This window comes from Podarcis liolepis (genome assembly GCF_965112155.1).
Source record: "Podarcis liolepis genome assembly, chromosome: 1".
Taxonomy (NCBI): domain Eukaryota; kingdom Metazoa; phylum Chordata; class Lepidosauria; order Squamata; family Lacertidae; genus Podarcis; species Podarcis liolepis.
In genome coordinates this window covers 24,589,351-24,605,628 of record NC_139554.1, presented here as the reverse complement: position 1 = coordinate 24,605,628, position 16,278 = coordinate 24,589,351, and the positions used below count along the sequence as shown (strand labels likewise).

Genomic DNA, 16,278 nt, shown 5'->3' with positions numbered 1-16,278 from the left:
ACGTTGTTTTTCTAGCATATAGATCCATGAATACTGAGAAAAACAACCGTAATCAGGTAATACTTGGCTTTGCCTCTAGAAGGTGATAGAGGACCAATCATGTCAGCATACACTCACTGGAAAGCTCTTATGACTACCTTACCAGACTTCTTGCCTTTTGGCTTTGTACCTGTAACACAAAATGCATCATCACATTTCTTACAGTCATTACTGTCAAAAGAAAGTAAATAAAGTCCATCTTCTTGGTAGGCATACAGGAGATCTCTTCCATCTCTGGCGATCACGCATCTCTCCCTGTTGAAAGAAACACTAAAGCCTTGCTCAGTAAGTTGATACACACTCAACAAATTGTAAGACAGTCCTGGAACATAATGGACATTGTTAATCGTGGTTTGGATGCTCTCCAAATACACAGTTCCAATCCCTGTAGCTCTCAAAGATTGACCGTCCGCTTGCTTGACGGTATTCCGCAACTCCTTGAAGGTTGTGAACAAACCTTTCTTCCCCGACATGTGGATTGTGGTTCCTGCGTCCACTACATAGGCATTGTGGTGTAACCAAAAGCAAGTGCTTGTGTAGGACGGGGCTTAGCACGCTCTCTGCCACTGGCCCCTCCCATTCCAGAGCTCCTGGTCGCTTCTTTGGGCTTTTGGCCCTTCCTGCGTTGAAGGTGTCCGATGGCCCCGCACTTGTAACACCGTGTGGCCTTAAGAGCAACCGCTCCCTCCTCCCTTTGAGCAACCAGAGGGGGGGCTTTCGAAGCTCCATTCTCCCCCTCACTTGCCACAAATGCTGCTTGTCTATCAGCCTCTGACAGCAGCATAGAACAAATCCTCGTCACGGTGAGGTCTGCAGCTGGCAGAGCTAGAAGCTGTGACACAACAGACGCGTACCTCCCATCTAGGCTGTGGATAATCAAGAGACAGAAAACAGGTTCCGAAAAATTAAAGTTCCTCTGCATCAGCTGACCACGCAGATACTTCAACTGTGTGAGATGCTTTTGGAGGCAATCTCCAGCTTTCAACTTCAAATTAAAAAGCCGTTGGAAAAGCAAGAAAGCACTCCCTGCTTTGAGATGAACATCTCGTAAAGCCTGCCACATCTCTTGTGCGGTGGCTAAATCCCAGATATGAATCAACTGATCATCAGACACAGACAGGGTGATCAGTGCTTTCGCCTGTGTGTTCTGGTCATGCCATACTCTATCCGGCTGCAGTGGGATCGGGTCTTCAATCACATGGAACAGCTGCTGCCTTACAAGAACGGCCTCCATTTTCTGTGACCACGCAGCATAATTGTCGTCCGATAATGGCGGACACGACAGCAATCCGACTCCTTGCTTGGAATCCATTTTGGCCTTTCACTTGCAGCCAAAAGGTCCCACAACAATTTCTACAGCAGCAAACAGTCTCCAGCCAGCACGGGCAATCCCGGCAATTAAGGCTTGCTTATCTCTCCGAGGTTTATTGCCCTCATAAATCAAAGGGTACTCACACAGTCCGACGGCACACAGCCAACTTCACTCTTCTCCTGCAGGAACGCAGCCTCGACACTATAGGCACCCCCGGAATGAAGACTTGCCGTCGTTACTCCAGAGTAGCAGAGGGCACTGGATCGTCAAACCATCCTCTTCGTGGAAAACGCTCCTGGGGGGACGGCAGACCCCCAGTACCTCCGAGCGTCTCCTGGTAGGCACGTCTCTGGAATGTCCCTTCACTCCAGAGTGCCCATCTGCAACACTTCTCTTATGAAAAGTGCACACAAGTCTTCAGCAAGAAGATAGAGACATCCGTAGATCCATACTACGTTTTATTCACAGTATATACAGAGAATCCATAATCCCGTCTGTGTTCTCCAAACTCTGGCAGAAAACAGAAAGCATACAGCAAAAGCGAAAGTACAGTCCAATAACACTCTCAGACGGAAGAGATAAGACAGTCTTCCGTTCCCACGCTCTTCTCAGACATCTCATGTGATTTATACTAATCACACTAACCCTAACAGTAAGATGCCGTGCGAGATGGTGGGGAAAATACTCAGACACTTGAATCTAAGCTCTGTACACATGAGGGGAAAGGAGTGGGAGTGAACATGCAGCTGTGCATTCCAGCACTTTGTTGCATGAGAGAATTGTGTACTTTAAACACAGGCTCACACACCTCCCTTTCTTTGAGGAATAAGAACAACGAGCATCACAGCATAATTCGGCATTGGTGTGGATCACCCAGCTCACACAGCATCATCTGCTTCATGGTGGAGATGCGATGGTATGCCCACTCCTTCACCATAAAGAAAGGCATGCCACCACAGGATAAAGCAGCTTTCTCCAACCTAGGGTCCCCAGATGTCGGACTACAACTCCCATCATCCCATGCTCATTGGGCTAGGGATAATGGGGTTTGTAGTCCAGCTGAATCTGGGAACCCAAGATGGAAAAACTGTCTGATTCTTTCCCTGCCCAAACAAAGCTTTGGGCCGAGCCAGGGAAATGGTGTTAAGAAGTCTCCCCTATCCCAGCTTTGCCACTGATTTCTGGGAGGCCGTTTGCATTCTCTTTCTGTCTTTCAAAGACATCTGGGCTGCAAGACACAATATTGAAAGGCGTTCTAGTATTCCGTGGAAGGCACTGCAGGAATGTAGTATGATAAGCATCAACGTGGGGTCTGATCAGAATGCCAAGTAGCTGGAAACTTTCCAACCTCTATAGGATTTACGGCGGGTGCAAAGGAGCCTGTGCCAGAGCCATTCAAGGTGTTCACGATGCTCAGCAGCCTTCACTCAGGCAGCAACTCCTTTACAGATGCCATTTCTGTTTATGGAAGGAAATTTAGCAGCCCCTATCAACAGATTTGCATACTGATGGTTGATTACTTCTATTAAGTGTTTGCGTCTCCCCGACGTTCGTTTGCATCTGTTTGCTTACTATTTAGACATCTGAGCAATTAAATTACATTCCTGTGACTTGAAATGTTTTGTCTTGTTTTATTAAACACGTTTGTAAAAGGATGGGGGGAGGAGATATAATAACATTATAAGAGAAGACTGTGTGGGAACGAGGAAGGGGACAGCCTTGAGGTTACCTGCTTCTAATGTGTGGGGAATTGCAGAAGTTAAAGCATTCCCATTTGCCAGTAGGTTAATCTGTTAACTCCTGAGTACAGAAGGTTTAGAAGAGTGGATCCTGTTGTGATCTAATCTGTTAGGAGGCCGGGTTAAGAACGAAGGCAGGTGCCTGATAACAGAAATCTGGCCCAATTAAGCATGTTGATTAATTGATTCACATTTGTGTATGGGGGGGAATGTTCTGAAGCCACAAAAAGAATTCAAATGTGAAAGCAAATAAAATAAAAAGAACATTCCTTGTTTTTAGGTGAAGAGAGTGTGTCTTAGAATAGGCGCCATCTCAGAATAGGCGTTCCCTCTTGCGTGAAGGGAAAAACGGAACACCTCTTTTACAATACAGCTTGCCATCTTTAGGGTGTATTTTTTTTTACAGTTTAGTTCTTTTATTAAAGAACTTCTTTAAAAAATCTGCTGCCCAATTAATTGGTGCATCTTTTGTCATTCAAGAAGTTCATTAACCTAACCCATTTACAGCACACTTCTACTCATGTCTGACAAGGCCTGTTGAATTAAATGAGAGCTACTCCCAGGTAAAGTGGATTAGGATTGCAGCCCATTATGGAAGCAGAGGGTGGTATTCAACTGATGTAGAGCAGACCCACTGAAATTAATGGGCCCAATTTAGTCATGTTCATTAATTTCATTCCCTAAAACTTGGTTGAGTATTACCCATCTAACTCCAGCAGTTTATCAAGTTCAAATTACTCATTTTAACCTTGATAGTTTTATATGGCTGCATTTTCAAACTATATGCAGGTAATTTGTTAGGCAAGTGTTCACATAACAATTCCACAATTTCCATTGATTCCCATAGGAACATTTCTAATCCATGATTTCTCCAATCTCTCTCTCTCTCTCTCCCCCCCCCCGCCCATTTCTTTCTGAAATGGCTGCAGCCAACCAGCAAAGAGATAAAGGGGAAACTGATTTACCTGATCTCTCCTGCTCTCTGATTTGTCTGATACAGCTGTTTGGATATCTGATTCCTTGCAGGGTTTATAGGGAGGTTTGGGCATAGTTTTTACATAGTGAGCAGGCAGGACCTGCATGTATTGGACGCCCTTTGCTTCTAATGATCTCCAGCCTAAATTTATCGATAGCTATATTTACATCTATATAATCTACTGCTTCCGAGAGAGATACATATCAGCTTTCTTTTTTCCTCTGCAGAGAAGAAGAACTTCTGTATTTAAATTTCATCCAGGACATAACAGATGAGATTCTTAAGCTCGGATTGTTTTCCAACAGGTTTGGATATATTTGAGGTTATTTTATTTTTTTGAAAAAAATATATAAAGTTTTTTCGCGATACTGTGAAAAGCATTATATAAGTGATTGGGAGCTGAAGTGAAGAGGTCTGGTCAGGATCCAGCAAAACTGCCTATGCTCTTCTCAAGGATCCTTCAGCCCTCTGGGCTGCAGAAGGAACCGGGAATCACCAATAATTGTTTGCCGCCTGCTTTTCAGTCATTTAAGCCTCCACTGGATCAAAGAGTGTTGTATAATAATAATTTATTATTTATACCCTGCCCATCTGGCTGAGTTTCCCCAGCCACTCTGGGTGGCTCCCAATCAAATGTTAAAAACAGTACAGCATTAAATATTAAAAAATTCCCTGAACATGGCTGCCTTCAGATGTCTTTTAAAGATAGGATAGCTGCTTATTTCCTTCACATCTGAAGGGAGGGTGTTCCACAGGGTGGGCGCCACTACCGAGAAGGCCCTCTGTCTGGTTCCCTGTAACCTCACTTCTCGCAATGAGGGAACCGCCAGAAGGCCCTCGGTGCTGGATCTCAGTGTCCGGGCTGAATGATGGGAGTGGAGACGCTCCTTCGGGCAAAGGGAAATAATTGGGCATGGCCCTTTTCTCTCTCTTTTTAGCCTTTTATATCCTGTCCTTCCTTCAAAAGGAGCCCTGGGCAGTAAACATATCTGCAGTAAAAAGACAGTTAAAAAAATAAAATACAAACCTATTCAAACATTCAAAGGGTGTTAAAAACATCTAAATCAGTTAAGGACAATTAAGCATGTAAGAAGTCATGTATCTGAATAACCAGCCCCCAAAACAGAAGCATTTTAAGCAGGCGTCAGAAAGAATACATGGCACATGCCTAATGTCAATAGGCAGGGAGTTCCAAAGGACATTTTCTTGCCACCCTAAGGCCAGACTCCTGATGAATGCAGTATGGAAACTGCAGGGCGCTTGTAGAAGTGCTAGTTCTGCAGGTGCAAGTGACCGAGTCAATTACTGACTTTGTTAATAACTTTTTAAACTTTTGCTTAATGGCGTTTTATTTTATTGAGAAATATTCCTGGCAAAGAATAAATAAGAGAATATTAGCTGCTGCTGCTGCTTCTTTTGCTTCTGTCTAGAAAACACTTTTAAGTGTTGGTGTTTAGACAACTTTAGTAATTTTTAAAAATTGTTTCCTTCTGAAAAATCACCAGCACCTTCATTGCAAAATGTTTCTTCTTTTTTTTAAAAAAAGGGCTCTGGAAAGGTTATTTGAGCGTCACATAGAACAAAATAAGAACCACCTGGATGAGGTATGTCCTGTGTATACAAGGCCATTTGATAAGGCCACATAAGATTAACGCAAATGCTGTTGTTATCCTGTTCAGTGAGTACACCCACTTTGCTCTTCCCTGGGAATGACCAGGCAAACAAACCACAAAGAGCACGGTGACCCAGCCTGAGATTATTTTGCCCTAACAAACCTTTATCGCTAAGTCAGCAACAAACCGTGGCTTAAGGCTGGATGGCAATTGTGGCTTATTATGCCAGAAAAAACAGGTTAGGTTTGTAGTTTATTTACCCACTTGAGCAAAGCAGATGCACATGGAGCATTTGTGAACAAGCGTGACTTACTAACTAAACCATAGTTTTTGGCTTTGCATTAAATGCATAGACAGCTACTGACTGATTTAAGCACTTGGCTCTGTGAATCTGTTTTTTTCTTCTGTACAGTAGAAAATACACACACACACACGTGTACGTAGAGAGTTCCTTATTTCATATACATGTTATATAGACCCATTTAAGAATTTATACTGAACTGTTCATTCTTGGATGCGTTATCTTCTTCTTTCTTTGGCGATCACTCGTAGCCGAGTAAGATTGTCTTCCATAAACACGGTTTTAACAGTGAATCCGTAAGTGACTGTGGAGGCCAATTCTGGATCCACACATCTTTCCACAGTGGGGACATAGGTTTCCAGGGAGGAGTTGATCACGGTGAGGGTTTGCCAAACATGCCTTCCTCTTAGCACGTTTCTCCCTTTCGTCCTGAGTCATCAAAGCTCATGACACCTTTGGTAAAGGCTGTTCTCCAACTGGAGCACTCGCAGGCCAGTGTTTCCCAGTTGTCAGTGTTTATACTACATTTTTTTTAGATTTGAGAGAGTCTTTGAAACTCTTTTGTTGACCACCAGTATTATGCTTACCATTTTTAAGTTTGGAATAAAGTAGTTGCTTTGGAAGATGATAATCGCACTTTGAAGCAAATGCATTATAACCGGGAATAAGCAGGTTTTTAAAATATATATTTCAGCTTCAATTACCTAGAAAAGCCTGGGTTCAAAATGACCTATTTGATTATCTTTCTGATAGTTAAAAACAAAACCACTGTACCATATTATATATATATATATATATTTAAAAATAAATAAATCTAAAATTGTTTTTCTGAACTCTTGTATTATTTCCTCCTTGAAATCTTAGACCAAAATGCGCCACCTGCTGGAGATTCTGAAAGTAGACTTGGGCTGCAGCAAAGAGGAAAAGCCGGCGGGAGGCTTGGACATGTTTGGCCTGCGCAGGCCTGACACAGCTGAGCACCGCCAACATCGCAGCAAAGCTCAAAGACAAAACAAGCCAGCAAAATGCGAGGTGCTGTTAAAAGCGGGGGATTTAAATGGAAACGATCCCTCTGTATCTCCCGTACACAGTGATGACTCTGAGAAGGTGGAGGGCAAGGCTGGCTTCTCCCCAAATCTGAGCGAACCAGTGAGCGTGGGGCTGGATCCTTCCTCCTTTGTGGTCAGCGATGAAATTGCAGATACCTCGTGCACGTTGCCGCCGGCGCTCAGCTCAACCACCTGCGACGCTGACTTTGAAACGAGCGACTCTTTGAGGGAAGTCGACGAGCTCAAAGAAAGCTTTGCGGAATCCCTCCCCATCTCCACCGACAACGCACAATAGAACTAGCAGCAAAGCACCAAGCCAGCCAGCGGTGCAGATATCTGAACTTTGCAAACTAAATAAAGCAATAGCAAATGATTCCCCCCCTTAAAAACCTTCTCTTTTGGATGCACTCGTAAAAAAAGGGCCCGAGTATTTTACGAATCAGGCTGTAGCGAACTGAGTAGTGCGCCACACACGGTAGTGGGCAGCTGACATGTAATGTAACACAATGAGATTATCTGCTGAAAACTCTTGAATGTAGAACTTTTCTATGTATTTTAAAGGCAGGTGTGATTTATTTATAAGATTTATTTATAATAAATGAATATAACATTTGCAACGGTAAAATACAGTCATTGAATTGATGTACCTACGCTATGTAGCCATTTGTTTTAAAACATATGCCCTTGCTCAGTGATTTCCTACGGCTGTATGAATTCCAGTGCAGTTTTCTGAACCAGGGTTGTCGCGTTTATTTCGGTGGCTGCAATGCAATGCCCAAACAGATGTGTGGTACCGTCAGCTCTGAAAGCATGGATCAGCTGATTGTAGGGGCTGTGTCCCAGCACTCCACCTGACAGCAGGTGATCAGCACGATGACAAGTGTTGCCCATCTTTTGGTGGGACCAATCCTTTCAGGCAGCAGCAGGACAGCTCACTGCTGCACATGTAACAAGGGCATAAACAATTCTGCTAATGCGGATATAAGGCACAAGGAGAAGGGGACAACAGAGGACGAGATGGTTGGACAGTGTTCTTGAAGCTACCAGCATGAGTTTGACCAAGCTGCGGGAGGCAGTGGAAGACAGAAGTGCCTGGTGTGCTCTGGTCCATGGGGTCACAAAGAGTCGGACATGACTAAACAACAATGTGGATATGTGCAGTATGCTTCCAGATTGATCCCAGCTCCAACCAGCCCAGGGTCTGATAAATATTATCTACAGCAGAAATTTTCATACCTATCACGAAGTATTCCAGCTCTGACATGAGGCTGCCACTAAGAGCTTTGTAGTCACAGAACATGTGGGGCATTTGTAGCATTGAGAGGATAAGGGGGTAATGGGGCTAATTTTGCTAGGCCTTCTCATCTCTATCCAGAGCCGCAAATAAGCATGCACAACTAGTTGACGGTACCTAGTGCTGGATCAAGGCCATCTGTTTAAAAGAGAAAGTCGAGGGTGAGGATCTTCAGTGCCTGCATGCAATTCTGATTCCTTTTTCTTCTGATGCATGCAAAGTCGTAATAGAGGTAAGGGGGAAATTAGCCATTTCGTTAGTCTCCAAATGAAAGAGTTTGGTGGTGTTTGTTCAGCTTGCATTTATATGTATCCCTCACAGTACCCTTCCCATTCTTATTCTAAAGGATTAAAAATTGTTTGTTATCTGTGTCTTAGTTGCTTAGGCAGTATCACTTTTCATACAGCCCCCCCCAAAAAAATTGGTCCCAGTTTTTTTAAAAAATAAATTTTATTAGAGTTTGTAAAGAGAAATACAAAACTTAATATCAAATATCACTTTTATTCAACGTTAATCTGGATAAGATAAAAACATAAAGAGAAGAAGAGAGAGAGGTGGAAAAGAGCTTAAAAGAGAATGAATATAGTTCTGAAACTAAAGAACTTCCAATTCTTTATCTGTCCGCTATATATATAACCAATAACCACTTCATCCACCCCAGTATAACACCCAATAAAACCACTTTGGCCCTAGTTTTTTTTAGGTTTGGTTTACATACAGCTGTGTTCCATTTTCTGTGTTTGCCTTTATTAGTACTTTGTCATTTGTGTTCATAAATACTTCTGCGTCCAGTGGAGACTGGACTACATAGCTGGGGATGTGAGTATGAGTGCAGATTCCCTCCTTTCCATTCTAAAATAGTCCTTCATTTATTAGTCAGTGTATGACTAAAGGAAGTCAAACATAGATTTCATTAAATAGAATTAAACGAAACAGAATCATTAAAATGTATTTTGGGCTGCATCAGATCATTTAGAAACATGAGCTGGACTTGACAAATGCTTTCCTTTTAAGAACTTTAAATCACAGTGAAAAATCTTTTGTTTTCCTGTACTGGACAGATGAGCACAGCGGCATTCTCGGAAAGAAAGAAAATGGCGCTCTAAATTTAAATAAGGCACATGGCACCCACTTTACCACTGCTAATAATAATCTTGTTGAGTCACACAAAAATAATGTCAGACAGTAGCAAGCTGTTCGGCGAGTCCTCCAAAATTCTTCCCAGATGCTTTGTTCATTAAGCACAAGATACCTTAAGACCTGGAAATATGCAGCACTGTAAATAATACCAAGTTGCTATGTCTAGGGTGACAGATGTTTGGTTTATATTTGGGTGTTTGTCTGCCACTCACAGGCAAATAATTCTGGAAATGGAATTAGTCAGAAATTGAATTAGTGGAGTGGGTTCGGGTTCTTTTTTCCAGTACAGTGGTGCCCCGCAAGACGAATGCCTCGCAAGACGGAAAACTCGCTAGACGAAAGAGTTTTCCGTTTTGGAGGTGCTTCGCCAAACGAATCTCCTATGGGCTTGCTTCGCAAGACGAAAATGTCTTGCGAGTTCCTGCGAGTTTTTTTTTCTCCCCCCCTTTTTCTAAGCTGCTAAGCCGCTTATCAACTGATCCGATAAGCCGCTAAAAGCCGTTAATAGCACTAATCCGCTAATCCATCAATGGGCTTGCTTCGCAAGACGAAAAAACCGCTAGGCAAAGAGAATCACAGAACGGATTCTTTTCGTCTTGCGAGGCACCACTGTAGTGCTACAAAGGGCCAAACTGTATTTGAAGCATGAGATCGGAGTTCAGGGTCAAACAAGGGTGTTGTTTTCAGTTACAGTGGTACCTCGGGTTAAGAACTTAATTCGTTCTGGAGGTCCGTTCTTAACCTGAAACTGTTCTTAACCTGAATCACCACTTTAGCTAATGGGGCCTCCTGCTGCTGCTGTGCCGCCGGAGCACAATTTCTGTTCTCATCCTGAAGCAAAGTTCTTAACCCGAGGTACTATTTCAGGGTTAGCGGAGTCTGTAACCTGAAGCGTCTGTAACCTGAAGCGTCTGTAACCTGAGGTACCACTGTACTAGCAAATATCTATCTCCTCCAAACCAGGCATGCAGCAGTCAGTGAAAATAACTTTTATTTTCTTTGTTATTAAGAGACATCAGAAACAATATGGTGGAAGTTCTGCTCAAGTGAGGAACAAATGCATTGCAGGGGGTTGGACAAGATGACCTCTGGGGTCCCTTCCAACTCTACAATTCTAAGAAATGAAAGTAAGGGTTTGGCAACAGTAGCCACCCACTGAAACCACATGTCAGCAGCAGGTGGGGCAGAGGCCAAAATGGCTGGAGGCATGGAATGTGCATTTTAACTTTGTATTGTAAACTAGTAGAGACCATGTAACACTGATCCTGAAATACTTACATTGGCTCCCAGTAGGTTTCCAAGCACAATTCAAAGTGTTTGGTGCTGACCTTTAAAACCCTAAACCAGGCATAGGCAAACTCAGCCCTCTAGATGTTTTGGGACTACAACTCCCATCATCCCTAGCTAACAGGACCAGTGGTCAGGGATGATGGGAATTGTAGTCCCAAAAAACATCTGAAGGGCCAAGTTTGCCTATGCCTGCCCTAAACGGCCTCGACCCAGTATACCTGAAGGAGCGTCTCTACCCCCATCGTTCAGCCTGGACACTGAGGTCCACCTCTGCGAGAAGTGAGGTTACAGAGAACCAGGCAGAGGGTCTTCTCGGTGGTGGTGCCCGCCCTGTGGAACGCCCTCCCATCAGATGTCAAGGAAATAAACAACTATCTTTCAGAAGGCATCTGAAGGCAGCCCTGTTTAGGGACGTTTTTAATGTTATCAAACATCGGGAGATGCCCAGAGTGGCCAGGGAAACCCAGCCAGATGGGCGGGGTGTGAATATAAATTATTATTATTACTATTATTAAACACCCCTCTATGCACCATCCAGGGGTGCATTTTAAGAATTCAACAACACATTCCAGACAGGAAAAAGAACTCAGTGGTATGTCTAAGGAGTGTCTCGAGGGCCTGCTAGAGAGGCTTAGAGGGCCACATTTGGACCATGAGCCTGAGCTTCCCTACTCTTGATAGAGCGGGACAGCGATCCAAAGCTCCAAAGCCAACCTCCCACTAGCTAGTTTCCTTCGGCCTTTGCCAACTTTGCTTTGGGATCCTTTGTTCCCTTCACTGGATTGTCTGGCTAAAATATAATACAGCAGTAAGCAAGTGCAATAAACACCAATCCATTTCTGGCATCAGCTTTCGGGTTACGAAACCATTTGGACCGCACTTAAAAGATGCTTCCTCTTAAAACATTTCATGCAGCAATAAAGCAAAACCGGTATGTAAGCGCTTCAAATATTTATTTCCATGGCAAAAATAGACTATGATATAATTCATTTCACATATATTACATATCAAAGAAAAACAAGCCTTTCTGTCTATCAAATACAATTTGTACATTGTTTTACAAACCCCATTTCAATTGTACAAGGTTTAAAGCTGAAGAAATTTTACATTTTTTACAGTACTGATTGAGAGAGACACAAAGCAGAGCAAACTTTAAAAAAAAACAACAAAAAAAAACCTTTAGCTTGATGCTAGAAAAATAATACTTGAGTAGGAGACATGTGCTACTGTTAAAGAAATTTATAAATCCCTGTATACTGGCACAAAAAACCGACGTGGAAACAAAGCCCAAAATCCAGCATCTTTCACTCACATACAATTAAATCTGAGCACCCAATTAAGGCCAATGAGATGTTGAAGTCTCCCAATCTCAGGAAACCTTGCAAGGTCAACCCTGCTCCCCGACAAGCTTCTAGCCCTAGACAGATTCACACATTTCCAGAATGGCATGGGAACTGCTTCTTTGTGGTCCAGTCTTCCACTATGGTGGAATCGTGCCTTTAATGATGGTGGTAGACTGAAACTCCCATCATCCTTGACCAACAGCCATGTTAGCTGTAAATGATGCGAGTTGAGGGTCCAGCAACATGGAAGGATCATGCACAAGACATGGTTCCCACCGCAAGCACAATACTGGTGTGAGAACAAACAACATCATTTGCCTTACCCATGTAGCCCCTACAGAGAAACATGGCAGGAGCAGCTGAGAATTGGATTTTTTTTTGGGGGGGGGGCAATTCCACACTACAGTAGGAGCAAATGAAAACAGACTCACATCCTACCTAGATTAAGCCAGCAGCAAAGTTAAGTTTTGGGTCTAAGAGCTGTTCAAGAAAAGGAACCTCACATACCTGTTTTGACAAAAGTTATCTTACCTTTAGTAAGAAAATGGGTTAGATCACCTGACTGGTCATTTTCCTTCCAGAATCATCAAGCCGTTTCAGGAGGGAGTTTAGGGTGACTAAAGCAGCTGCAGATCTCTATCTCTCTCACACACACCAGTTTTCTATGTCTTGCTTAATCTGTAGTAACTGGGTCAAACACTACCTCATTTAGCACCACAGGTCTTTTTGGGGGTGGGAAATTGTGGCACATTCTTCACTTCACAAGACAGCATCATGTCAACGTACGTTTTGGCTACACATACCAAAACAAGCAAACAAACAAACAAACCACTTTGATTCAGGTTCACTGATTTAGCATGTTTGAGATACGAAATGCAGCTTCAAGGAAATCAGAATAATCGAAAAGGCCAGCTCAGGATAAGTGGGGAAGAAACACCCCCCCCCCCTTCTCCATTCACAGCAAGAATGCTCTTTGCTCTTGCCAGAGTTCTAAAACATTCGCCATTACAGCTTGCATTTCTGCCCATCCCAAAACGTTTGACTGTACAGAGACAGAGGAAAACCAAGGAAACTGCAGTAAAAGACCCACTTGGAGAACTCCCTTTCCCATCCCAAAGTCTTGTACATTTTCAAACTCCCCACCCCTATCTTGCACCTCCTATTTTTTCCATCCCAAACCACTTCTGAAGTTTCTTCAGTTTTCAAAAGCAACTTGCCACGCAATCTAAGCAATGGTTTGCAGGGCAACGGGCTTGCTGCAGGGAGAGACTTGAGCCTCCATTGGTAAGAGTTCTGTGATTCTCTGTGTTGTGCTTAGCACAGACAGTGCAATATTGCACCATAAGGTGTTTCTGAACTGCACATATCAGAGGGCATGCTTAGTTACGAGGAAGCCAAAGCAGGGCCCTCCCTTCCTCCTTGTGCTGTTGCAAGTAAGGCAACCAGATGAACAGAGTCTCAGTCCCATTATACAGAAACTATTGTGCCAAACTACATCTCCAGGGAACATCCGATACAACCAAGAGAGGAAACTCAATCAGAAAATTTAAAGCAAAATATTAAAATATTTATAGTGAGATTGACCATTGGCTCTCCAGATGGTGCTGGACTACAGTTCCCAACAGCACAAGCTGTCTGGCTAATGGGCAGAGACTTTGGGAGTTGTAGTTCAACATCTGGAGGGCCCTCGGTTATCCAGCCCTGCTCTATGGTCTCTTGACTTCCCGTAAGAAGACAGCCCTTCTGACTGCTATATTGTGCATTCAGAACAGTTCCAAATCCATCTGTGCTGTTTTCCCTGCCTAAACTCATCCCACCTTTCAATGTTGACATATGGGACCCGGCTTGAGGGAACGTTTTCTTGAAAAAAAATGCTACATTTCCGGAATCTATGAATAAAATGCTGAGTCAAGGAATTCAGCCCAAACGCCACAAACTCAAAACTTGCAGAAACTGCTGTTGGTGGTCAACAGCTAAAGGCTGGCAGCAAAATTAGCTCATCCATACTGACCAGACAGAGAAATGACCAACATAACTGAGTCTACACAATGTAAATTAACAGTGATATCGAAAGCAGCCAAGGTTTTCGGCCCAATGCTCTAGGGCCAGCGCTAAAACATGACGCGAGACCTAATGAGATTCTTCAAGGTATGCCATAAACCTCTTTGGACAATAGTTTAACCTCATCTTACTGGGGGCTGTACACAGCAAGGACAGGCGCGGTCAAAATTCAAAAGAAGAAAAATAATACCTAGAGGCATGTATCTCACACATGGATCAATTTAATTCCTGACTAAAGAGCTCACCACAATCCCAAAAGCACAGCCAGAGGTGCTTTGAAACAGCTTATTTACTAAATAAAATAAGTTTACGGTGTAAATGCCTGTAGAGAGAATGTGCACCTCTCCATTTTAAGCAATTATGGGAAACCTGTTACTTTTGTATGCCTTCCATAGCCATCCAGTTAGAACATTTGCCGTTTCTGGTTCTGCAAGTGATTGCAGACCCATCAAAATGCATACTCCTTCCTTCCTATCTCGTTTCAACCTCACTGAAGGGATGTGACCCAGGAAAGGAAACAGGCTGCCATAGCACAGACTATGAACCTAAGATACTTTTTGATTTCCTTGACAGGGGGACATAAAACCAGAAGGGTTAATACTGCAGCCTCTCTACTGAAGCATGTAAACCAGTAACCCACTCTCACATACATGTTCCTCTCATCCACGGATTCCATCTTTAAAAACTTTTTCTAAAACAAAAAGTAAAAACGACTTAGTAATGGGCATGTTAACCACTTAAAACATACTAGTATGTTTCCCTAGATAAATAAGAGCCAAGAGAGTGCTTCCATTTCACCGGCATCCACCTTGATTTCAACCAGTAGTAGCAACCAGTTTTCAATACATATATTTTTAAAAGAATAATACTGAGGATATACTTCATTAATTTTGGAGCTTCTGGGAGCTACATAGCACAAAAAGGCAATGCCTTTTCCCCCCTTTTGGCCTAGAACTGTAAGCAAAAAGCGTTCTCCTTTTCTTAGCTTTAAAACAAAAAAAAAAAGTGCCAGCTGTAACCATTCCTCCTTACTTCTTCATTTTTTAAACCTAGCATTCTTTCAAAACAGACGCTGTTCTTGCTCATTTTATGACACTTCAAACTGTACGTGCCATTGTCACTTCCCATTTCTTCCCACTTCCCTCTGCACATTATAAACCAGCGGACTCAAACCCCTTCTTTTCCCCTTACATATTATATACTCTGAAATATTGCGCTATTGGGAGTTTTTAGAATAATACAAAAGAAAAAGTTAAGTACAAAAAAGAAACTGCTTTTAAGTGCCATCTTCTTGCAAATGCTGGTTCCAATATGAAATCTGTACATTTCATGAGCGTCTTAAAGTATATATATAAATATATATTAGCACTGATTTAAATACAAAATTCAAAGCACAGTGATGCCGTTTGTAACTCCAGGGTGGTAGCCAACACAGTCATACCCAGAGAAAACTCACAGAAATAATAGAATGATTTCAATGGGTCTATTCTGAGTATACATAGCTTACTGCTCTCAGTTTGCAGGGCACATGTATTTCCCACATGATGTATCTAAACATATATATGAATATAGTTTCAGTGTTTTTCCTCTCTTCATTCTAAAAGTGGGCTTTAAAAAAAAGAATTAAAAATTATCCATCCTTGGTTTTCAAAATGGTGATGTCTTGGTAGGATCCACACTTATTTTGCCTACAGTCACACAGTGTCAGAATTATACGTAAAGCACTGCATATCAGTACATTATTTAAACACACACACACACACACACTCATTCCTTTCTTGTTCCAACTGCACACGAAGAAGAAAATCTATCCACCCCAAAGTCTTGCTCTGCAGAATCCAGCGAAGTCACTGGACTTGCACTCAGCATCTTCAAACCAAGCCGGAAAGGTTGCCCCGGCGGAAGGCAAAACTGCTTTTGTAAACTCTTGCAAACAGCGAGACTTAGGAAGCGGAGTAAGGAAGGTTTATATAAGTCTCGAACTCTTAAGGAATTGGATGAGGACTCCGTAGACAAACGTGTATTGGCACAAGGTCTGCACCATCATCATCCTTTGCTGTCTTAACATATCCAGCATTCTTGGGATGTCCAGTGGCTGCAAAAGAAAGATCAGAATGGAGA

General features: G+C 42.8%; 2 protein-coding genes across 17 annotated transcripts in view; one reads left to right on the top strand and one right to left on the bottom strand.

Moving 5' to 3' along the window:
- Positions 1-7,402, top strand: part of SPATA7 (spermatogenesis associated 7) — a 53,660-nt gene extending 46,258 nt beyond the window's left edge. For all 9 annotated transcript variants that reach the window (XM_083502265.1, XM_083502267.1, XM_083502268.1 and 6 more), the window contains 3 exons: positions 4,294-4,371; positions 5,613-5,670; positions 6,845-7,402. In XM_083502265.1, coding sequence (XP_083358391.1) covers positions 4,294-4,371; positions 5,613-5,670; positions 6,845-7,324 — 616 coding nt within the window. In that variant the 3' untranslated portion in view covers positions 7,325-7,402. The remainder of the gene's footprint in view (positions 1-4,293; positions 4,372-5,612; positions 5,671-6,844) is intronic.
- Positions 7,403-11,687: 4,285 nt separating this feature from the next.
- Positions 11,688-16,278, bottom strand: part of PTPN21 (protein tyrosine phosphatase non-receptor type 21) — a 55,655-nt gene continuing 51,064 nt past the window's right edge. For all 8 annotated transcript variants that reach the window (XM_083501202.1, XM_083501201.1, XM_083501203.1 and 5 more), the window contains one exon: positions 11,688-16,252. In XM_083501202.1, coding sequence (XP_083357328.1) covers positions 16,124-16,252 — 129 coding nt within the window. In that variant the 3' untranslated portion in view covers positions 11,688-16,123. The remainder of the gene's footprint in view (positions 16,253-16,278) is intronic.